The sequence below is a fragment of the Polistes fuscatus genome, unplaced genomic scaffold, assembly GCF_010416935.1.
Source record: "Polistes fuscatus isolate 324 unplaced genomic scaffold, CU_Pfus_HIC Scaffold11, whole genome shotgun sequence".
NCBI lineage: Eukaryota > Metazoa > Arthropoda > Insecta > Hymenoptera > Vespidae > Polistes > Polistes fuscatus.
Genome location: NW_025113009.1, coordinates 5764253 through 5788276, shown reverse-complemented (window position 1 = coordinate 5788276; position 24024 = coordinate 5764253). Strand labels below are relative to the sequence as shown.

Below are 24024 nucleotides of genomic sequence, written 5' to 3'. Positions count from 1 at the left end.
CACAATTAACTGTGAATAATAGTCGATATGAGAATACGTTTATAGTACATATCTTATATGTATATATGTACACAACTATATTATAATTATAATAATAATAAGAGTAATAATAGTAATAACAACAACAATAATAGATGTTTTTATTTGGAACAGTACCGTCAATACTTGCAATATTTTTATGAGAGAATTAATATATTATTTGTTACATAATATTTCTTTTTAGAGAATTGTCAAAATTCTGTTTTCACGCACCCGATTTGCAAGACAATACTGATTTAAAAAATGTCCTAAAAGTAACATTAGACGACACTTGGATCAACTTGGATGCGATCATTAAGACATCAACGTTTGGGCATAGGTAAATTACGTAAGGGAAAGAATGATTACGATACAACATACAAGAAGTTTAGGCACACACGTAATTGGCAAAATATTTGAGTTTCCTCTTTTTGCTGTATGTGGTCGGTAAGATTTAAATAGCATCCAAAATAACATGGAAATGCAATATTTGATTTCACACCTCCACCCTCTAACGTTTCACAGTGACATATTAAGTTACTATAATACTATTCTAGGCACGCACTATAAATAATTACTTCTAAATTCTGTAAGAACAATGTCCGTGCGCGATAACGGTTAAAACAACGAAAGAAATGTCATTTTCTGTCCGTACGATGACTTTAACAAGCACTATTGACTTATTGAACTAGCAACTAGCTAGAATCAATAATCCCGATATAGCACCATTTTTATAATACAGCATCTTATAGCCAAAATTGTATCTAAGGCTACCAACTGGTAGTTGAAGGAGCATGTGTGCTCACTGTAAAATCTTTGTATAAAGAGAATACGCAAATCTGAAAAATAAACAAACAAAAGGAAACTATTAAAATTAATTTTAATGTTAAATGAATAAAATAATGTTATAATATCAGACCTTATCTTTTAGACGTTGACAAAGTTGCAACGCTATGGTTAGAAGTACCAATGCATCATTTAACCATGGTACACTGCATTCCGCTTGTTGAGTCTCGTGTTTAACGCTGCCGTGCGCATTTTCTAACTGATAGACAGCTAATACCAGTTTATAGCTTTGTATGTAAAAACTAATAGCTAAATTCTCTGGAAGATTAGGACTTAAAGATTTCTGAAAATGAAATATATTGCAACTGGATTATATTTATTAAGCGTATCAATAAGTAGATAGAAAGATTTATCTAAACTTTTATTTACCATATTACGACTTTTAATGAGATCGTCGATGGTTTTCTTTCGAGGAACAATTAAGCTGGTTCTACTTCTTTGAAGACTACCTAATATATTACCTAGTACATGCATAACTTCGTCCGATGTTTTGAAAAGATAATGCCGATCGACGTTATCGATATGCGCGATAGCTTGCTGCAAATGATTAGCAGCATCTTGTATTTGTTGCAATTTCCATGGATGCTCATTTACTATACTCGTTCTCATGTTAACGTTTGGTTGACGTTGTATTTTGAAATTAACTTCCTAAAAGAAAATATTCAGTTATCATATTCTACAATTTAATTGTTAAATTTTAACGTTAACTCGACAATATAAAAATGAATGTAACTTTCTAGTGTATTACTTACTGCATTTGTGATACTATCACCGGTAAGTACAGCAACGCACTTTACTTGATCATGCGGAGCTGCAAATACAAATCTGTCCGTTTTGTCTGGTTGATCGTTACCAAAAACAGCTAATGGAAATCGCTGTGCGCATTCCTACAAAATGATATATACATCTTTGAACTTTTTCACACCCCTTACATCTATGCCACTAAATTAATAATCTTCCATACAAATTTATAATAGTAAACTGATAATGACAATCTATTATAATACACTACTAACCATTAAGATATTGCGAAGTTGGGATAACGAAGAATGGACTTCTTCGTGTAGGACCCACTCAAACTCCATTTGCTAAAATAAAAATTAAAAAAAATGAAAAAGAATTAAAATTCTCCATAAATGGAGTATGTATTGTATGTATATCGAATCGAACGACATAACCTTATAAACATGATTTATTGATTAGCTAAAATACGTGTAATTGATAAGCGATAGATAAGGTTCATTATCTCCCAGAAATGAGAGACAGCGAGGTAGATTAAGTGATTAGATAAATGTTAAACAAGGTGAACAACTTACGAGATTGTGAGCCTCCTCTTTTTCGCAGTCCGCCATCTTTTCACTCTCGACGGTGTCTCCCTCTTTTTAGACGGTCTTCTATATTGCCCTGTAATTTATTTAACCTTTTAATGCTTTTGTATAATAGCGACCTATGATCTTCGACTTTTGCAATTTGTTAAGTCGAGTATCGCATTGAATGCGATTTTTTTTATTTTGACAAAAAAACGTTGCGTTGAATGATTGCACATTTATTTCTCCTCATGTCCATCTGGAAAGTTTTTCAGAATCCCTCTATTCCTATTTCTCTATCTATTACATGGGATATTGACGTAGGCAGTTTTTTCTATTAAAAGAATTAACTTCTTCAGTTTGTTTAATCTTGATACAAATACAGGGTGAGCGTAGATTTTTGTTTTAAATTCTTGATAAAATCTTCGAAAGAAAAATGACTGGTCTTAAGTTGTATTATGATTTATTTTCTCAACCATCAAGAGCACTGTATATTTTTCTAAAAGTAGCTGGTATACCATTTGAGGCAAAACCAGTAAAGCTAACGAAACTTGAACATTTAACTCCCGAATTTGAGGCCTTGAATCCATTTAAAAAAGTTCCAGTTATAGAACATAATGGGTTTAAGTTGATAGAAAGGTACGTTCGATTGGACAATTTAATTAATCAGATAATAAATAATGACGAATGGTTTTACTTGTAGTATTGCGATTGCGAGATACTTATGCAGAGAATACAAAGTAGCCCAACATTGGTATCCCTCTTCGTCTAAAGAACAAGCCAAAGTTGATGAATATTTAGAATGGCAACATTTAAATACTAGAATAAATTGTGCATCATATTTTTTTTTTACGGTAACAATAATATTAATATACTCTAATTGGAATCTATAAGAAATTTCAAATGAACATTTTCTAATTTTATTATTTTTTTCTTCTTATTGTAGTATCTGAAACCTTTGCAAACAGGAAAGTCGTCTAAACCTGAACAAATAGAAAAGTACAAAGAGCGAATGCTAGCTTGCCTTGATTTGATAGAGAATATTTGGCTAAAGGACAAATTATTTCTTACAGGCGATAAAATTAGTATAAGTGATATATTTGCAGCCTGCGAATTGGAACAACTACGTAAGTTTATGAGCGATCCAAATTTGTAAATTTCTTCTTATATAAAGTAGTTATAATAGAGCTGTAATAGAATAGATATTATATACTAAACCGTAGGCTTAGCTGGATACGATCCACGCGTAGAATGGCCACGTATCAATGCTTGGATGGAAAGAGTACAGCAGGAAACTAAACCTTACTATAATGAAGCTCACAAACTATTGAATAACATTGTACAGCAACAGAACCAAACTGCCAGTAAGCTATAATCATTAAAATGTTAATCTTTTTGTTATCTTATATTTTCTATTATGACATTATTATCATATCAATTGTGAATATTTAATGGATTACTAATAGTAAATAAAATAAGAAACCTGATACATAATGATCAGGGTTCACTTTCTAATTTTGTACAAGTTATAAGACAAAAGTATAATTTTCTATTATGATATTATCATATCAATTGTGAATATTTAATGGATTACTAATAGTAAATAAAATAAGAAACCTGATACGTAAAGATCAGGGTTCACTTTCTAATTTTGTACAAGTTATTAGACAAAAGTATAATTTTGTCAAAACTAAAAAATGGGACTGTTTGTGTATATTATATGTATAAATATATATAAATTTTATGGGGGAAAAATATAAAAGGTCACTTCGCGACATTAATAATTGACTAGCGCATCGTTATTTTGTACTTAATTACTTAACATCTATGTTAATTAACGTTAATCTTATACGTAGTTTGTTTTTCTTTGCGAGAATTATTTAAAATGCATAACAATGGTACATATAAATGTGCATGTGTGCACATTAGTGTATACGCATATATATGCAAGAACGAACACGCAAGAAGATTTTACTTTATAGTTTAAAGCGTAATTTGAGAACTTGGAAAATCTTGTTTTACAAAAACGACACCTACCACATACAATCATATTTTTTGTATATCCGTATCAAGAATTAAAGTAAGATAATGTAAGATAATTTAAATTTGAAAGACATAAGAAGAATTGGTGTAACGATATGATGACCTGTTTGCAAACTATAAAACATATTGATCACGGTAAATATAATTTACGAAGAAATATATTGAATATACAATTTATGTTACTTTTTTTAACTTTGGCATTTTTTTAGGACATTTTTCAACGTGAACGTTCCAATGTCGAGCTTGACATCTTTCATTGCAATAAAAAGCTACCTCGCATCCGAGACATTTAAACATCGATCCAGCTATGCCACAATTGGAACATTTAAAATTACTCAAAGTATCGGGACTTCTGTTTACTTTACCGAGATGCGGAGTTTCGCAGTCCCTTTCAACGTTTCTAGAAACTTTTTTGGACATTTGCGGAAGAGGAACCGTCGGTATAGATACAGGTGGATTTTGAATATTACTAGAAAGCATAGATGTTGTAGGAAAATCGTGTTCCGGTCTAACAAAAGGTAATCTGTCTAAAAGTAAATTAGGTACAGGACGATATTCGGCGCCGTTCCATTGCGGTTCTTTTGTTCCAACGTTCATGGATGATTGTCCTTGATGAGACAAAAGATGTTCTCGAGTACGATTATTTGAAGTATTAGAAGTTAATCGGGTAGAATCAACTTCCATAACAGCGGCATTCATGGCTGTGCTTTCAGATTTGCTATAAGGGGTTAAAGAAGTACGCTGTCTTCCGATAGAAGCTGCCGCAACTACTGCAGCAGCTGCAGCCGCAGCTACAACGTCCGGTATTATTCTGTTGCGTCCATATTGATTATTGCTAGCTGGATATCCGTTAAGAGGCATACGTGGTAAAGTTTGTTGCGTTCCTGAGGATAAAGCCGAAGATGCTAGCAATAACGGCGAGAGACAACTCGCTTCTGCGTTGTGATTATCGGTAGAAGTTGTTGCTCTGAGTCGATCGAAACCGAAGTCATTTGATGTCTGAAATTCACCAGCAGCTGCAGCGGCGGGAAGCGATCCGGAGTATTTTAAAATATCAGAAGTAAAATTTCGATTTGCGTCCTGTAAAGAAGTCAAATGCTTGTCGACGTGCGACAATTGACGTAAGGACGAATTAAGAGGATTCTGCATAGGTAAATGGTGGTAACTCGTTAAAGGCGTTCCCGGATGTAAACGAGAATGATACGGGTAACCGTTATAAACGGGATACAATGCGGAATGATAACTAAACGTTGCTCCGGTGTATGGATCAATCTATAAAAGAGAACAAAATGAATCTCGTTTACTATTCTTTACCATTCTTATTTGCTATTTGTTTTACGTTACTTACGTTATAGTTACTCGGATAAAAATGAGTCGTCGAGTGCGGCGTGCAAATTCCTGAATTCAGAGTCGTCGTAGACGGAAGGGACTGAGGAGTTGCGCCAGCAGCCACGTGTTGAAATAATTGCTGTTGCTGACGTTGTTGATGATGTTGTTGACGATGCCATCTTTCCGTATTCCATTGTGGAGTGGTAAGATTTAACGCATTGTTACAATTGGTGGTATTGGCTTCATTTGACGATACTTTGTGCGTCTCCAACCCTGAAGTCTGATAAAATAAAATACAAACAAGAAAATCCTTTTATTTGATTAAACTTGAACACATTTTGCCAAGTATTTCAACTTACGCGCGTAGATTCTTCCGTTGGAATGATACCTATATTATTTCCCGCAGTTTGTAATTTAGATTTCTGTTTGGAAACTTGCTTTTTCGACATTTTGGCTACCCAATTACCAAGCGTAGGAAATTGTTCGGTCATTATGCGATTTTCATTACTACTTTGAGATGGACAATGTTGATTTGCAAAAGGATATTCTACTTGGTTGAAAGTCGGAGCTACGGAAACATTGTCGGTCTTCCTGGATTGCGTTGTACTCGACGTTACCTAAGATTTTGTATCAATTAGAATAGTCCATCGCAATCGGGATGCTTAAGCGTTATTATTTACAGCTGTATACCTTCTGCGTTTTTTTCGAACCTTCTATTTGATTAGTTTCCAAGACATTTTTCTTCACGAGCGCAGAGTCATAATAATTAGATTCTAATTGTAAAATGTTCATCATGTCGGCAGAAGTTGAAATTTTCGTTTTCGTTATCGGTATCATCATTGGCTGGGTTACGTTTATTTGATCGCACCTGACGTTCGATGGAACCTCGGTACCTCCAGAGACAGAACTTATTATAGGACCCTCGATGAGATTTATTTTAATAGCGCTGTCAGCATCGCGTGCTTCCTGTTTCCTTATTTCTGTTTTTTCTTTGGCAATCGAATGATTCGACGATCCGACCTTTATCGTCTTGGAGAGTTCTTTCATCGTCTCCTTTTTCTCGTGCACTATTTTAATATTATCTTTTTCTACAACTTCTCCAATACTATCAACAAATACTTGCCCGTTTTCAATATTTTCAACATTTTCCGAGGAACACGGATCGATAGAAGTTGAGGAAGGAATTGGCGGTGTTGTCGATCGATGTCCTAAATCGATGATATTATTATTAGACTCCCATTCTTGATTAGTCGTGTCTTCGCAAAAATTATCCGCCATAGATGAGATTTCTGCTGTATTATTATCGCACGCGATCCAAGTCGATTCGTCTGGTAATTGTACGGTCTGCAAAATAGAGAAACTATTATTACCCAACCTTTGATACAATATTCAAAATCATACTATTTACGAATAATAACCTCTGCATCATGCTCGTCCTGAATATCCAAGTTGGATGAAATATTTATAGAAACTTTCGGCAATACAGGTGGACTATTTCTAATACTATCCGGTGACTTATTTGGATAATCTATCGTGGAACGGGGTGAGAGTTTTGGTGGTTCCGGCGAGGAAATTGGGGAAAAGTTTCCAACGAATACATCGTCCCACCGATGCTCTTTCTTATTTTCCTCAATATCTACGAACTCGTTTGATAGAGGATTAACGCTATACAATTTATTAAGTAACTTTGAAACGTTTTCTATTTGTTTCTCGTAACAGTTCATCATTTGTCTGAGCCTTGTGTTACGTTGCGGACTAGAATCGACAATATTGGTGGGCTTGTTAGCTATCTCCCGAGATAGATCCAATGCCTTGTCCTGTAATTCCTTGAGTTTTCGCCTCAGCCTATTACGTCTATACTTTAATTTGTAATCGTCGCTCTTGAGGGAAGATCGACGTACGGTGTTCCGAGAGATTGAACTCGTCGATGCGACATCAAAGTTATTATCATCATCGAAATGGTAACCTCTGGTCCAATATTCACAAGTCGTCGGAATAGATTGAGAATCTGGACGAGGGGTAGCACCAGTGACTATTCTATAATTGGCCTCCTTGTCTCTTCTCGAGGGTATTTCTGCGTTTCCACGATCGCCATTTTTTCCTACGGACAATAACTCTAATTAAACACGATGGAATAATTGTAATTTGTAATAATGAAATGATTAATTTTTGTTTTTGTTTTTTTTTTTTTCAATGAACCTTCTTGACGGACGACTTTTTTTAATCGAAGGGGAGGCACGATCTTATCCTTCCCAAAATGAATTTCTGTCGTTGATCCCACGATCGACGTAGCGCACTTTGTATCATCCAAAACTTCTCTATTTTCTTCTTTATCGATGTTACTCTTAGTAGCATTCGTATATAATTCGTTGAATCCATCGTTTAATTTAACGTCGGAGGATTTCTTTTTTTTTTTCGAATCCTTCGTAGCATCCTTTCCTCGTTCTTTAGATTTGTCATCGGTGATTTTTCGTTTAACAGGATCTAGGATTTTGATAGGACCAGAGTTTGTCTCTTTCGAGGAAGTCTTTCTTTCTCGATTTCGTTCATAGATAAAAGAAACGCTCTGCTCTTCCTCCGAATCGGCGTTTATTTCGAAAATTCTCGATTTCGCGGGTGATTCCACATCGATCGTGTTTAAAATCGAAGTTTCAATCGCGTGTGAACTTTGAGATTTTCGAGATGTTGGTACCGGTACAGCTCGAGTTGGAACCGGCGGTGCTGGATGTATAGGAAGGCAATGATTCGGTTGAACCGGGATCACGCATGATCCTCGATCACGTAACGCCCTAGCTATACCGTTCTTCTTTTTATTATCGCGATTAAATCTGCTCGAACTGTCAGCTATCATAGCGCAAACTTCTGTAACAGATACAATTGTTTATAATACAATTCTTCATGACGATATCGATAAAATATCAATCAAAATCGATGAGCCATTTCGTTTCAATTTTATACCCAATTAGAAAATAGCATTTAATTAAGATAATAAACGTTTCAAAATTGTACCATAATATTATAAACACGGTGTTAATCATATTATTATTATTATTATTAATATTTATTTGGATAAATCTATTTCATACCTGAACTACCTGCATTCGTTTCTCTTTTTTCCCGCGTTAGTTTAACATCGTCATTAGTCAAATCCACGACAATCGATTGCTCATGTACGGTCTTTCTTTTTGAGCCTAATCCAGTCAAATAAGAAGAATTACGAGGAATTTTGGAAAGACAAGATCGTTTTTTGGAGACCTTCCTTCCGTACCTCTTATCTACGTCAGGCATTCCAAGAAATCCGCGCATTTAGGCTCACCAATTTTTCATCAAATAATGTAGAAAATTGGATTATTATTGTAAGGCACCAATTTGATTGGAAATAGTAATCGAGTAATGCGATTTTCGCGCCTAAGTTCAAACTTTTTTAACAACGAAGAGCAAAAATTGATGACAAAGTCCTGGCGCGTATCCGACGGCAAAATGAAAGATCTAAGAAAAATTAACAACCCCCACTTTTTAACACCCCGTAATGTCGTCCTTATGGAACCCCTTGATACGCAACAGGCGATTTTAATTGGCCAACGGCAAGCAAACGCTCTATCGTTGGCGCAGGCGGAAATCATGTTTGCTGGAAGGGTTACAACCTAACTCTTCTTTATCAAATAATCGAATAGTAATTGATGAACGTTCGATAAAAATATTTCATTATTTATTCCCTATTCGATCGGCGAATACGTTCTAAGGAGTTGCGTCCAACAACTGGGAATACATTTTCAATCATCGAAGATAAAGAAACGGATGGTTCTCTCGCGTTAGTTTTCAATTGAAAAAAAAGAAAAAAGGCGGCTCGGTTAGCGAACAATGATGATGATGATGATGATGATCGTTTCTTCGAGTTTTCTGTTAGTTGTTTCCTCGAGGAGGATCGGTAAGGAGTTGTAAGAAACTTATGCAAAGGGGGAAGAAATGGTCTTGCGAGGGACGCTTCGCTCTTGACTTATTCATTCGCACGAAACGGCACGAGCGATCCGGAGAGTAGACCTGGGATGCAAAACGACACAATACGTGGTATACGGTGATATACGGTTCAAGTAGAAAGTGGGAAACAGACAAGTGGTATAATAAATTATAAAGGAAGACACTTTTTCGAAGGGATTGCATCCGATTAGATCACTTTCCGATATTATCCGACGAGGGATATTACGCGTTACGTAATATACCTACATCGATTCGAAAATAGGTATCGAGTTTTTTTTATTTTCGATTATCTTAAAAATAAATGACGTATATTTGTAATATATATATATATATTCGCGTGCAATATGAACAATAGGATAGATAAAACTTGTTATTTCTCATTATTTGCGATCGCGCTTTATTCCCATCGCGATTATTTTCCTGTCTCTCCCTTTTTTTCGCCCACCTATACGGGTGCATACGGTCTGTTTAATAATAGCGAATATCTCCTTTAATTTCTTTGTTCTTTATTGTTAAATGTTCAGGATTATGCATTGGTTTGCTGAAACAAATTGCTCGTTAACAGAAAGAAATCCGACTGAAAAATAAACTGCATATATATTGTAGAAGATACGTGGAAGTCAATGAACTTGTAACGATAACGAGCACCTTCAATAACATGCTTTACCTATTTTGTTCGTATTCTCGAACGATATATATCGTATATCGATTGATCGATCAATCTATCTATCGATCGTCTAAAGTAATTTTAGATTTTACATTTAAAATGTAAAAATAAAACGTACACCTTTACTATGTCTCACTTTCACCATACTGTGTAAGATGCATTTTAAATAACAGCTGGACGCTTATCGATTGCTTTCCTATCGAGCTCGCATTTTCATTAATAAGTACTAAACCAGGAGACGACAAACTAACTTGTTTATCTTTTCCTAGTCAATAAAACACAATAAAAAATACGTATAATAATATTACCGCGTGCGATATATTCGAAAATATAAACTACATTTGAGAAACGAACTGACGTTAAGCATTTTTTCTTTTAATAATATTTATATATTTATTTTCGTCGAATAGATGAGAATTTTTAACAATGATTGAAAATTCTTCCAACTGCGAATATGTTTGATTTGTCTGTCTACTTTTTATAATTCGCTACGTAAGAGTCATAGATATCGACATCGAATAGTATACAAATATGTCGATATATACGCGTATACAGACTATTTCTTGTACTTTTTTAGTTCAAAGAAATATGTGTATTCTGATAGTCATGTTCTTTACAAAGGAATAGAAAAATATGCACGCGACGATGTTAATATCCATCGATACAAGGAATACAATGTTATCGCATTAAATATGCAAAGCGTTGTTTTGAAAAGTTTCATTGTACCAACTTTCAGACCCGCCCACAGACTGCTATTAATTTTTTATCGAATACGTTGCTGTCACGCCATCGCGTATTAGCCGCCTTACTCGTCGCTAGTCTACAAGGAACGTTCCAAAGTAACTCTTTTATCTTACTTTACATTAATATTCAACTTGTCGACAAATTCTATTATAAACTGTTTTTTTCTCTCCGACAAAGAACGCTTATTATTGTCTTTCAAATTCTGTTTTGCATCGAAACGATTGTTAACTTATCGGCAAGGCGCTAATTTTAAATAAATTATTTATATTAGGAATAATAGAGTTTTGAAATTACTCACAATAATAACAGTCCAAGTAGGTTCCTCGTTGCGGGATAATAAGCATAAATATAGTTTCTCCATCGGTGATTATTAAGTAAACTCTTTTATGTGATAGATACACGTGTGCTGTTCTTTTTTTCGTCCACCACCTATAACCGAAAGAACACAACAATTTCTTTTTTACGCTCGTTCTTTATTTTCTTCTCTTGCTCTTTCTCTCTTTCTCTCTCTTTATTCCGTATAAAAAGATAAAAAAAAATATTATTTCGAAATATGAAAAGATTTGAATTTGGCGGTAATTGTTGACAAACGATGCGATTGAAACGGCGCGCGAAGAATGAATGTGACGCGTTACCCGTCACATTCTACCAATCAAGTGTGAGCGGCGCGCAAGCGGAGCGAGCGCGCGCACTGCTGCGCAGTGGCGCCACTGCGCAGCAGTGTCATCAGGGCTTATCGACTAAGCTCATTCGTCGAAAAGCTTGGCACTTTTGAATCCTCTTTTAATTTAAGAATTTTTTATATTCTTTGAACAATGTAGTCGAATAAACTAATAGAAAATAATACAATAACAACGATAACGTCTATCTATTAATTATTTAGTTTTTTGTTATTTCCCGTTCAAATGTTAAATCAATTTCACAAGAATCGCTGATTAATCTTTAGATAAGACCACGTATCCACATGGAACTATCGAACAAACGAACGTGTTGTCTCACCTATCAATGGTTTTAACTATTTTTCAATGGTATTCCCATTCTGGATAATAGGATCATTTCGTGCCGAATGCTCATACGAATTTATAATCTAATTGTATTATCAAATATATGTATGTTATAATGAAAATAATCCAAATTGAATTTGTAAGAGAACTATCTTTCAAATGAATAATACGTAAAAACGTGTTTATTGACAAGCCTCTAAAAACATGTCGAAAACTTCCAAGATCTCAAGTGCTGCAGATAATCCTTTACGAAAACAAGCGTTATTTTGCAGAAAATCAAAATATCACGATAACGAAAAATGTACAACGGGTATAGTCTCGGCAAACTTAAAAAAATCTAATATATTAGGAGAACAGGGAGTAAGAAAAATATATCATTTTTCTATCTTTCAAATGATCGATTATCAACATAATATTGAATTTTAAATTCTTTCACTAATTACAGGCAGTAAAGGTACGAACTGAAAATGGAAAGCAGAAACAGGATACCACTTTCATCGGATCAAGAAGACCAGTTATTATTACAAGCAAAGAGTATAAAGAATTTAAAGAGCATGGTCGTTATTTAACTAAAGAAGAGAAACAAGCGGCTATTGCAGCAGTAGAAGAGGAAAAACAGAAACTAATCAAAGATAGCATGAAACGTAAAGAACTTTTTCATAAAATGGACTTGACAAAGACACGCGAAAAAGACAAAATGTTAAATGAGATAGAAGAAGAAGCCAAAAAAAGGACCATGCATTTGCTTGAAAGAGCTTACAATTTAAAGCTCGAGCAGGAAGAGGAAATTCAAAAGTATAATCGGCTTATCTTAGAAACTAAATGTAGAGTCATAAGAGATATGCAGGTATTACATTGCATTAAAGGATTCAATTACATTGTAATAAACAATATAACAAAATGCGTATTGTACAAAATTGCTCTTTTGTAGATAGCTGAAAAGAAATTAATCAAACAAGAATTAGCCGAAGAAGAGAAGCGTTTAAATGATATGATGGAAAATGAAAGAATATGGGCCATTAAAGAGGATTTAAAGAAGGAAGAAGAAGAAATTTATAAGAAACAAGTATTCGCTAAAATTCTAAAGGATCAAATTACGGAGAACGAAGAGCAACGAATACTTGAATTTGAAAGAAAACAAGAGGAGAGTCAGCTAATTAATATGAATAACATAACTTGGCAACTAGCGGAAATGGAAAAGTTACATCGCAAAGAAGCTGAAAGTGTTAAAATTCGTCGAGATCTAGCGGAAGTGAATGAACAATTGAAACATTTCAAAGCTATGGAAGAAGAAGAAAATAAAATAATAGATTTAAGGTAACATATACAATTTGTTACTTCACGTTAAATAAATATGTTAATAAAATTCATGTAACTTTCTTAGGATAAAAGAATATCAAAAATTTCAAGAAGAAAGAAATATTCAATTAAGTGAAAAGCAAAGATTGGAAAATTTAAGCAAAGAACAAGAAAAAGAAAGGCTAGCTGTACAGGCAAAGCATACGCAGGATCTTCAAGTAAATATTCAACACATGCTATAATAACGAAATCAAATGATATTAAAATATAACACAATTATTCAAATTCTAGGTACAAATTGATGCAATAAATGCAGACCGCGTTCAAGAAGAAGTAGAAAGAGAATGGAGACGAAAAGAAAAGGAGGAAGCTCTGAAAAAGATAGAAACCATAATGGATCTTAAAAAAGGAAGAGAAGAGCAAATAAAAAACAAAAGATCGATGCAAGCGATTGAAATTGACAGAGAAAAACGTGAATTTGAAAGAATTCTACGTGTGCAAAAGGAAGCATTTTGCCGCGATAAAAAGAACCGCGAGAAGAAACACCAAGAAGCTCTTAATCATCGTAACGAGATATTAAAGCAGGTCGGCCGGCGTACCTATTGTTAAAAATATTTCAAATCTTTTGCGCAATTATTTATGTTATACATTATGTATTATAAATTCATTTAAATTTTATTCTTTCTTCAATAGGTAAACGAAAAGGAAAGAGAACGTATTCGAGCGAGGCAAAAGATGTTTGAAGAAGGATTGGCAATTCGTGCGGAAGCTGCTATGCGTAAGAAAAAGTTACAAGAAGCTATGGAACGAAAATGTAATGAAATGAGAGAAAACAAGGTACCCGAAATATACGTTAATGAAGTTAAACGCATGATCGAAAATATTAAATAATACATATATATATATACATCTTGTAAGAATTCTTATTTGATAATAAATACTATCCTTATGCATATTTAACATTTTACACCTATTATAATGAAAAGATTTCTTATACATTATCTGTACATATCTGTATTATAGAAAATATTAATAACGTAATAAATATAATTTGTAAAACTAAATTATTTCCATAGCATAACGATATTTGGATCGCGTTCAACGATTTCTTCTATTTGTGCTACGCTCTGACCTGTACTACAACAAATTTCATCCAAATTATATGTTCCCGTAAAATATTTATAAACAGGATTATTTCGTGTTTCTTCGTTATACGGTACTCCAGGCAGAAGTATGGGATACTGAAATTCATATAATTGCATACGCGTGCTCTCTCTTTCAACCAATATCTATGTAGGAAAAAGATTTTTTAAACAGAAGAACACACCTTGTAAACCCTTCGTATGAAACCTTCGATTAGGCCAAATTGGACCAATCTTCTTTCATTAATTCTTAAATTTTGTGGATTCAAACGTTGACATAAGTCCCTCATACTGCAGCTATGAGTCATGCTTGCATAAGTACGATATATATCTCTGAGGTATGCAGGTTGTCTAGCTATAACAAATAATCTTTCCTTAAAACTATGCTGTAACATACTAATGTATTAGATAGTAGCACTTACAGGATTTAGATGCATACGAAATACATCTTTCTTGTAATTTCACGTCTTCTGCTAATTGCTTTAATTTTGGCGTCGCCGCATAAACGTTACTGTATTGAAATATTGGAATTAAAGTTACAACGCTATAATATCTAAAAAAAATAATAAAATATATTCTATATTATTTACAGATTAAATTAAAAAAGCATTTAAGTTAAAAGCGTTTATTTGGTATAAACTTACGCTAAATTCTGCACACAGCTCTTAACTAAATTGTTTTCTACGTCTGCTTCAGCTGCTATGCGAGCGACATGATTAAAGCCATCTATATATGGTAAAACTTGCTGAGTAGTTAAATCCCATTGATCACTGTGAAATGCTTCTCTTCCTTCTAGGAATATTGGCACTTGATGATCAAGGACTGGTTTAGGTTCCGGGGCAAGCTTTACTACTTTTAAATGCGATGTCATGGTTCCCTCTTATAAAGAAATTGATTAACATATAATAAAATAATAAATATATACAATATTCTTACCTGTCAGTGTACACATTTTATGCAAATTTAATTCCTGCATTACGTGTCTCAGCATTTCTGCTAATCTGCTTTTATCATCGGAAGTGGATAAGAAACAGTTTTCAATTTCTAAAGCCATCTATTATATAAGAAATATAAAATATTCTACTTAAGTATAACATATCATTATAAATATACTCTTTTATATTATTATACCTATAAATTTGTTAAGGTAAATGAGTACCAGAAAATCTGACATCTTCTTAACTACTGGTTCATAATGAACTGTACGAGCTTCTGAGTCGCATACAAAACATAAATTAAAATAGAAAGCATTTCTTGCATATTTTTTATCATCTATTTTTACAGGAAATCCTAAGATTTTATAATCTTTCAATGTCCTAAAACAATTAACATATTTCTTTTTAATTGAGACTTCAATTTGTTTGATTGATTAAAAACGTTAATAAACATTTTTAACTTACACAGTAATCGTACTTCTTTGTAATTGTGCCTTCGGTATGATATAAACGCTGACATTATCAAATATATCTTTTGACACAAAATTATCGGGTACCTTCAAAAAAATAAAAGAAGAGAAAAAAGATATAGAAAATAAACGTTAAATTAAATAAATAAAATATTTTATACATATATAATCTCTTGACCTAACCTGACAAGTAATCTTTGGTCCAGCTATGTGATGAAACTCGGAAAAGAATATACATCGAATTGGCCCTTCTTGAATTTTGTCCTCTGTACTTTCTAAAGCTGCTGATATCATTTTGATTTTCTTTTTAGTCTTGTTATCACATGGAATCTATATGATTTGTATCAAAATAAAAATAACAATACCGAATTTGAATCTGACAGAAGATGTTATCACTACAAAGCGCATATACATATGTATAACAGCAATGTTTACATAATTAACGATAGAGACGACACGACGATAACATCGATGCAATCCGAATGCCATCTACCGACGTCACCGTCGAGTTAATCGATTATCGACTATCGACTATTGGCAACGCGCCTAAATTAAAATGAAAAATAAATTGATATAGACGATATCATTCATACCATCTGAATAGATAGACGAAAAGAATTTTGTTCGTTAAATAGTTAAATTGTGTTATATATTGCTTGCTATCCTTTTCAAAAATTTAATTACCTTCTTAAATATTTCATATTTAACTATCTGTGCAAAAGACTTTGCGTGTCAAAGACGAAAACCTTATGCTGCTGACTTCATCCTTTACTCATACACTATCGATAGTATTCTCATATATATCTATATACGCCCGGAGGCCATTGACAAAAAAGTAAATTGTCGATGTATTGAATTTCTCCATTCGTTTTATATTGTATATTGTAGATTTCAAAATTTATTTATTTAATAAATAGAAAATATGGCAGCGTTCGAAGGTACGATAAAATTATTTTTCTTTAAATCAAAATGAATTATGTACATATGTTGTACATTTGTCAAATCGATGATCATACTTCAACGTTTATTTATATTATATATTGTAAAATTCCTATTTATAAAATAGGAATTAGATGATTATCGTATTAAATCTTAATTTGATTTTTATTTCCCTTTTCAGAAATGGGTGTTCTACCTGAAATAGCGAAAGCTGTTGAAGAAATAGATTGGATGTAAGTAAAGTGATTTCCATTGGGATGCAACTAAATTGACTACAATACTTCATTTATTATATTTTAAAATGAAAAATATGGTAGGCTCCCGACGGATGTGCAGGCAGAAGCTGTTCCTTTGATTTTGGGTGGAGGTGATGTTTTAATGGCTGCAGAAACTGGAAGTGGAAAAACTGGAGCATTTTGTTTACCAATTTTGCAAATTGTATGGGAAACTTTAAAAGATATGGAATCTGGAAAAGCTGGCAATACTACGAAAGAAGTAGCACACTGTACTTGTTATTATTTTTTAAATAGAATATAAAAAAATACGTGTTCTCATCTGTACTTTTTAATTTTGTTTAACAATAACCATGTAATTATATTTAGCCACACATTGGGGATTAAGTCTATTTGATAGAGGTCATGCTTTAGCCGTTACACCGGATAGTTTAAGATGTCAAAGTCGTGAGCAGAAGGAATGGCATGGATGTCGTGCCAATAAAGGAATACAAGGAGATGGAAAATATTTTTTTGAAGCTATACCAACGGATGAGGGTTTATGCCGTGTGGGCTGGTCTACGTCTCAGGTAAGTAATTATATTTGGTTATTAGATTGTTATTGGGAGGTCCAATAACTATTAGCATCCTCATTGTTTTTTGACATTGAAATCTCAAATTATTATCCAAGTTATTGTACTACCCTATACAACACAATGAACGAAAAAATTGACATTTTGAAGCTGGAACACACACACAATTGTAACAAGTTATTATAATTTAAACAGGCCTCTTTAGATTTAGGAACAGATAAATTCGGCTATGGTTTTGGAGGTACTGGTAAAAAATCAAATGCAAAGCAGTTTGATAATTATGGTGAACCTTTTGGAATGCATTGCGTGATTGGATGCTTACTTGATTTAACAAATGGCAAAATATCTTTCACGAAAAATGGTGTCAATCTGGGGGTAGCTTTTACATTGAATTCTCAACAGAAATCACAAATATTTTTCCCAGCTGTTGTATTGAAAAATGCAGAAATGTCATTTAATTTTGGTGCTCAACCATTCAAGTATCCCCCACCAAATGATTATGTTGCTGTATCTTCGGCTCCAAAAGATCGCGTAAAACTTAATCCTGTCAACAGTAGTAGCAGTCAAAGAACAGGAAGCAACAAGCCTATAAACAATGCACCACAGGCAATAATTATTGAACCTTCTCGGGAATTGGCCGAACAAACTTTCAATCAGATACAAAAAGTGAGTTGTATAACTTGTTTGATATAACTGTTTTCATTTTTAAAGAAATATATTATTTTATTTTATATTGATTCATTGATTTTTAGTTTAAAACACATTTAACAAATCCTTTCGTTCGAGAACTATTAGTTATTGGAGGAGTAAGCGTAAAGGAACAGATTTCAACTTTAAATTCAGGAGTTGATATAGTAGTTGGCACACCTGGACGTTTGGAAGATCTGATACAAGGAGGATACATGTCATTGACACATTGCAGGTAGTAATTCTATTTAAAGCTGAACAAATCTTTTCCAGAAGAATTATTATTAAAAGATATATACGCATGCATAGATTTTTTGTATTGGATGAAGCTGATGGATTATTAAAGCAGGGATATACAGAACTTATCGACCGTTTACATAAACAGATTCCTAAGATTACATCAGATGGAAAAAGATTGCAGATGATTGTATGTTCAGCAACTTTACATTCGTTTGAAGTTAAAAAGATGGCTGTAAGTTTGAATTATTATTTCATACTATTATTTGAAATTGTTTTATGTAAATAAAACTATTTAATAATAACATTTTGTAACTTCCATTGGTGCATTTAGGAACGTTTAATGCATTTTCCAACGTGGGTTGATTTAAAAGGAGAAGATGCAGTTCCCGAAACTGTTCACCATGTCGTAGTAATGGTAGATCCTCAAAAAGACAAATCGTGGCAAAATTTAAGAAGACACATTGAAACAGACGGAGTGCATAGTAAGGATAATATAAAACCTGGAAGTAACACAGCCGGTTGGTATTGTCTTCATCAAATAATATTACCTTATTGGTTACACAATCTCGTCAATTGGTTTTAATTTGTTTACAGAGGTATTGTCAGAAGCTGTTAAAATATTAAAAGGAGAATACTGTATTCGTGCTATTAGGGAGCATAAAATGGATAGAGCATTAATTTTCTGCAGATCCAAACTCGATTGCGATAATTTGGAACGTTACTTTAAGCAAGTAGGAGTAAATGAACTCTCGTGTGTCTGTTTGCATGGCGATAGAAAACCGCAAGAGCGTAAAGCAAATTTAGAGAGATTCAAAAGAAAAGAAGTTAAATTCTTAATTTGCACGGATGTAGCGGCAAGAGGTCTTGATATAACTGGTTTACCATTTAGTAAGTATTAAATATTAGTAAATTATTCAATATAGAAGACTAATACAATACTATTATTATTTAGTGATCAATGTTATTTTGCCCGATGAGAAATCAAATTACGTGCATAGAATTGGTAGAGTTGGTAGAGCCGAACGAATGGGTTTGGCTATTTCCTTAGTTAGCAGTGTACCAGAAAAAGTATGGTATCACGGTGAATGGTGTCATTCCCGTGGTCGAAATTGTCGTAATAGTAATCTCACTGATCAAGGTGGATGTTGTATCTGGTATAACGAACCTAGAGTAAGATACAAAATATTTTCTTTACATTTTATAGCTGCTTGGCTGGTATAGGCAGTTCGATTTAAATCGAGTATTACTGTAAATAAGTAAAAATTTATTTATTCGCGTTTACAGTATCTGGCAGAAATTGAAGATCATTTGAATGTAACGATTGAACAAGTTGGCCCGGATATAAAAGTTCCTATAAATGAATTCGATGGGAAAGTCAGTTATGGAGAAAAAAGAGCAGCTATGGGTGAGTAGTTTTCAATTGTTTCCGAACAAATAATGATGTTCTAATTAATAATAATAAAAACATATCATTCTTAGGAACCAATTACGAAAATCATGTACAACAAATGGCACCCGTCGTCGCTGAGTTGACTAGATTGGAATCAAAAGCACAATTCATATATCTAGATAGGCATTTAATAGTACATTAAATAGAATATATTAAAGTATTCCTTAATAGCTTACCTTTGCATCGAAATATTCCGTTACATTCTTTAACTTAATATGTGATCAAGTTGTATTGTATAATGGCAAATATAGCAGCATATAACATATTTTTGTGTGTGTACTGTAAATGCTTTTTCAACTGTACGACTAGTACAATTTGAAAGGATTGATAAAGTATACTTGGTATACTTACTGTCACAGAAACAGGATTTGAAAGTTCATTTGACTAATCGATTGCCACCAAAGCATTTGCAATTTATATAAGACATATGGTAAGTATTTATTGTATCGTTATAATTTTCCATAATCGCATCGTTACTATTTTAGTTACACAAATGTATTATACAGTGGCTTTACAGCATTTGCTTTTGCATTCTTTTTATATTAATATATGCGTAAATATATATTAATATAAATTGATTAAATGACTTTTTCCGTTTAATTACACATAACTTTGATATATTTTCAAAATCAATGGTAAAATACTAAACTTAAACAGTATATAAATAATACTGTTTTCCTTCTATATACTAAGATAATGTGTCCAGATGGAACGCTTATGTGTTTATATTGTTCGCTGACACATACGCAAGGCAGTCAACATGTCTACTTGTTTTCGTGTACATGCAAACGAAATACGCGTGACCATTTATTTAAAAGGTTGCTTACGAAGTTAGTACAACGACTATTAATTAAATCTTTATTAGCTAATTTCATCGATTAATCATTAGTTTATATTTATGTAAAGTTTTTATATTTTCTTTCTTCATATTCGGACAGTCATCACAGAATAAGAATGAAATATTTTTCTTTTAATTTAGAAACATGATTGCAGTTACATACATATGTACTTACATACGTCTCTCTTATTCATATTTTACTTCTCGCATATGGCACGCACTCGAGCATACATTCAATCGCAATTGATTTAAAGAATTGTGTATATATGTATATATGCATATGCATATATATATATATACATATACATATATATATATTATTATATATATATATATATATATATATATATATATATATATATTTATATATTTATTTATTTTTATTTATCTATTATATTTACTACATATCCACCTCACGATTCGTACTGATATGGCACTACAAGTTTTTGTCTTTCTAAATCATCCAAGGAGACGTAAGTTTGATGCTTATTTGTATAATAACTTTGTGTTTATTTCTCTCTCTCACACACTCCCTCTCTCTCTCTCTCTTTCTTCCTCTCTCTTTTTCTCTCTTTCTCTTGATCTCTCTTTGTATGCTTCTATCAAATGGTCATTGATTGAAATTGTTTTAAAATCGTGTACGAATTTTCAGAAACATGTGCCAAGGAATTTTCGTGAACATACAAGAATCGTAAAGTGGACAACATCAATTTGATTCCCTACATGAGATTCACGAATTTAATCATTCACTCAGATCCGTATATCTACGCTTTGAGCGGGATTCGCTCTCTTTCTAAATAATCGCTTTCATTAAATATTATTATTATTAATGTTTTTTTTTACCTCCCCTTCTTTCTCTAACTCTTTCTCCTTTTCTTTTTTTACGTTAGCGATAATAATCCACTTTAAGTCTTTAGCTAGACATCTTTTCTAAGATACACGCAACAAAGAATTAATTCAAGGTAGAGGAGAAAGGGATGATTTAGGAGATGTAATATTGACGAGCTGGTAACTCCATTTTGGTTTCATTTCTTGCTCACATTTGACACATTGTGTACACATTTACGTACGAATAATTAAGTGATTCGTTCGCATTATTGCCAGAACGAAAAGTGAATCCTTTCCCTTTTTTGGGGGATGTCTCTTTGTATATAATATCCATATATTTTTTCTTTTCTCTTTTTTTACTTTTACCTGTTTTTTTTTTACTTTTTTAAATATTTTTTTTTTTTAAGTATTGTTTTCCTATCAAGGTCTTTCTCGTGCTCCACCGTCTACACATAATTCGTCGATTGAAACGCAAATAGTACTATGAATTTTGTAAACAGATGGATTAAATCCTTCTTAATTTACACGTAACTCACAGATTTGTAAACGATCGAGATATAATCTTTTTCGAAATAATCGCGTCGTCTTGTTCGTTTTGTCTTTTTACTCTCTTTTTCAATTCACACATTTTGCAAACTTCTAGAAGATGATTCATTTTAAACATCGACGCCTTCTTTTTTCTTGCACCTTATATGAACAGCACTAGGAAAATTAAAAAAAGAAAATCACTTTTCGAACAGCACCGACGATTAATCACTGCACACATATTTTCCATTAAAAATTATACTATTATATTTATTTACAATGATGTTAGAGACGTAGTCTCAGTTGATTTTGATTACTTAATGTATATATTATAGGATAGAGTTGGCGCGCTCGAGGCACAAGTAGCTTTCTCTCATTCCTCTCACATTTGAGCGGTTTCAGATTGGAAGAGAGTATTGCGAATAGATTAGAACAAATCAATAATATTCTTTTTCAAGTTTAGTAAGCACAAAATTATTTTAGAAAATTAAACGTATACATTCGAACGTATATATACGTACCAAATTACCGAATAGTGAAAGGAAATGATTGGAAATAATAGAGACAAAGATACAATATAGGATCGATAAATCCTTAACAAGGGAAGAATCTTTGTCTCTTTAGAACTGTAGAACTGTAATACTACTAGTGTTACTATTACAATTACTACTACTAGTACAACTACTCCTACACAACTGCTACTGCTGTACTACTACTAAAACTACTAATCTACTACTAACTACACTATTACAATTACTACTACGAACACTATTAATACTACTACTAATCTACTACTATTACAATTACTACACTACCAACTACACTACACAACTACTACTACTACTGCTGCTACTACTACTACTTCTACTACTACTACTACTACTACTGATGCTACTACACTACTACTACTACTACTACTACTATCACTACTACTACTACTACTACTACTACTAATACTATTACTACTACTTCTAATAATAATAATAATAAAAATAAAAAACAAAATAATAAAAAAAAAAATAATTTATCCTTTCATACAACCCAATCATAGATTGCTTCACTTCCATTTCCCTCTTCGTGCTTTAACAATAATATAATCGTCATTGAACGTGGCGGTGACGATAACAACAAAATAGTATATAGAATTAATTTTAATAAAATTCGACTATGGAAAAAAAAAAAAAACAATTTTGTATCAATTAACAATTGTTAAAGTTAAATAAAGATGATCACAGTGGAAAAAGGAGCCGAATTATTCGTTGAATAAAATAATAATAATAATAATAATAATATTAATAATAATAGTAATAATAATAATAATGATAATAATTATAATAATAATAATAAAAATAATTATAATATAATAGGTGTTTTACAAAGTGACGTTGACGTTGAAGAAAAAGCTACGATATATTGCCTGATCCCATTCTCATGTTCAAGTTATATAATTGAACATAGTTACACCCTCCACAAGGACACATTGCAAGACACATCAAATCGCTATATACATGTTCTCACCTCGCACTGCAATTATTTCCAATCAGCCTATATCTTTACTTTCGTCCTTTTTAAAGTTAATAATAAATGAAGAGCAAGAAGGCTTGCAAAGCAAATCGATAGCAAAGCTTGACAAAACGAAGGAGAATAGCTTGCGGATGACATTAAGAATGACTCTTTTACAGTTTTTTTTTTTTTTTTTTAGAGATGGCAAGTAAGTTCGCGAGGAACAAGTTACACACTTTACTTTAAGAAGATAATCATTCCTACTACATTTTTGAGATTAAATCGCTGATTCTCTTTTAAACGCAATCCTGACGCAAGTACGTTTTCATGCTATTTCTTTAAAATGTTTTCTTGCACGTTTGTAGTATTTGTATGTGACATGTGCGCATTCGTATGGAATCGTATAGCATATAGTGTATGTTTTTAC

General features: G+C 32.7%; 5 protein-coding genes across 17 annotated transcripts; 2 read left to right on the top strand and 3 right to left on the bottom strand.

The window, feature by feature from the left end:
- Positions 1-110: 110 nt before the first annotated feature.
- On the bottom strand, positions 111-2988 carry LOC122526196 (protein rogdi). The gene is made up of 6 exons (XM_043649424.1): positions 2181-2988; positions 1881-1952; positions 1617-1751; positions 1234-1512; positions 938-1147; positions 111-857 (listed from the first exon to the last, which is right to left on the bottom strand). Exons 1-6 carry the CDS (start codon positions 2214-2216, stop codon positions 789-791), a joined length of 801 nt encoding a protein of 266 aa, XP_043505359.1. The 5' UTR covers positions 2217-2988; the 3' UTR covers positions 111-788.
- LOC122526194 (glutathione S-transferase theta-1-like) lies at positions 2608-14138 on the top strand. 4 transcript variants are annotated; one of them, XM_043649416.1, is made up of 6 exons: positions 2608-2810; positions 2875-3025; positions 3118-3298; positions 3395-3535; positions 4285-4349; positions 4424-4493. In XM_043649416.1, the coding sequence occupies exons 1-5, from the start codon at positions 2608-2610 to the stop codon at positions 4311-4313; spliced, it is 705 nt and encodes a 234-aa protein (XP_043505351.1). In that variant the 3' UTR covers positions 4314-4349; positions 4424-4493. The 4 variants fall into 4 exon arrangements, with proteins under 4 accessions (XP_043505351.1, XP_043505352.1, XP_043505350.1 ...); XM_043649414.1 differs by lacking the exons at positions 2608-2810; positions 2875-3025; positions 3118-3298; ... (1 more) ...; positions 4285-4349; positions 4424-4493 and adding exons at positions 10297-12296; positions 12382-12783; positions 12868-13253; ... (1 more) ...; positions 13527-13820; positions 13929-14138; XM_043649417.1 differs by lacking the exons at positions 4285-4349; positions 4424-4493 and adding an exon at positions 12382-12552.
- Positions 4170-11319, bottom strand: LOC122526191. 5 transcript variants are annotated; one of them, XM_043649409.1, is made up of 7 exons: positions 11231-11319; positions 7743-8405; positions 6962-7659; positions 6234-6887; positions 5903-6160; positions 5563-5823; positions 4170-5486 (listed from the first exon to the last, which is right to left on the bottom strand). In XM_043649409.1, exons 2-7 carry the CDS (start codon positions 8392-8394, stop codon positions 4389-4391), a joined length of 3621 nt encoding a protein of 1206 aa, XP_043505344.1. In that variant the 5' UTR covers positions 8395-8405; positions 11231-11319; the 3' UTR covers positions 4170-4388. The 5 variants fall into 5 exon arrangements, with proteins under 5 accessions (XP_043505344.1, XP_043505343.1, XP_043505340.1 ...); XM_043649408.1 differs by having other exon boundaries at positions 7743-8402; positions 11231-11311; XM_043649405.1 differs by lacking the exon at positions 11231-11319 and adding an exon at positions 8630-8905.
- On the bottom strand, positions 11315-16201 carry LOC122526195 (GATOR complex protein NPRL2). 5 transcript variants are annotated; one of them, XM_043649423.1, is made up of 9 exons: positions 16148-16201; positions 15966-16063; positions 15778-15869; positions 15537-15693; positions 15314-15431; positions 15022-15256; positions 14800-14930; positions 14563-14732; positions 11315-11361 (listed from the first exon to the last, which is right to left on the bottom strand). In XM_043649423.1, exons 1-9 carry the CDS (start codon positions 16194-16196, stop codon positions 11317-11319), a joined length of 1095 nt encoding a protein of 364 aa, XP_043505358.1. In that variant the 5' UTR covers positions 16197-16201; the 3' UTR covers positions 11315-11316. The 5 variants fall into 5 exon arrangements, with proteins under 5 accessions (XP_043505358.1, XP_043505353.1, XP_043505357.1 ...); XM_043649418.1 differs by lacking the exon at positions 11315-11361 and adding an exon at positions 14085-14476; XM_043649422.1 differs by lacking the exon at positions 11315-11361 and adding an exon at positions 14085-14476 and having other exon boundaries at positions 14800-14888.
- A 380-nt stretch (positions 16202-16581) lies between these two features.
- LOC122526246 (ATP-dependent RNA helicase Ddx1) lies at positions 16582-20168 on the top strand. 2 transcript variants are annotated; one of them, XM_043649535.1, is made up of 12 exons: positions 16582-16720; positions 16903-16954; positions 17039-17226; positions 17324-17523; positions 17722-18192; positions 18279-18448; positions 18523-18685; positions 18785-18971; positions 19048-19341; positions 19406-19623; positions 19738-19858; positions 19933-20168. In XM_043649535.1, the coding sequence occupies exons 1-12, from the start codon at positions 16705-16707 to the stop codon at positions 20043-20045; spliced, it is 2193 nt and encodes a 730-aa protein (XP_043505470.1). In that variant the 5' UTR covers positions 16582-16704; the 3' UTR covers positions 20046-20168. The 2 variants fall into 2 exon arrangements, with proteins under 2 accessions (XP_043505470.1, XP_043505471.1); XM_043649536.1 differs by lacking the exon at positions 19406-19623 and having other exon boundaries at positions 19738-19943.
- The last annotated feature ends 3856 nt before the right edge of the window (positions 20169-24024 follow it).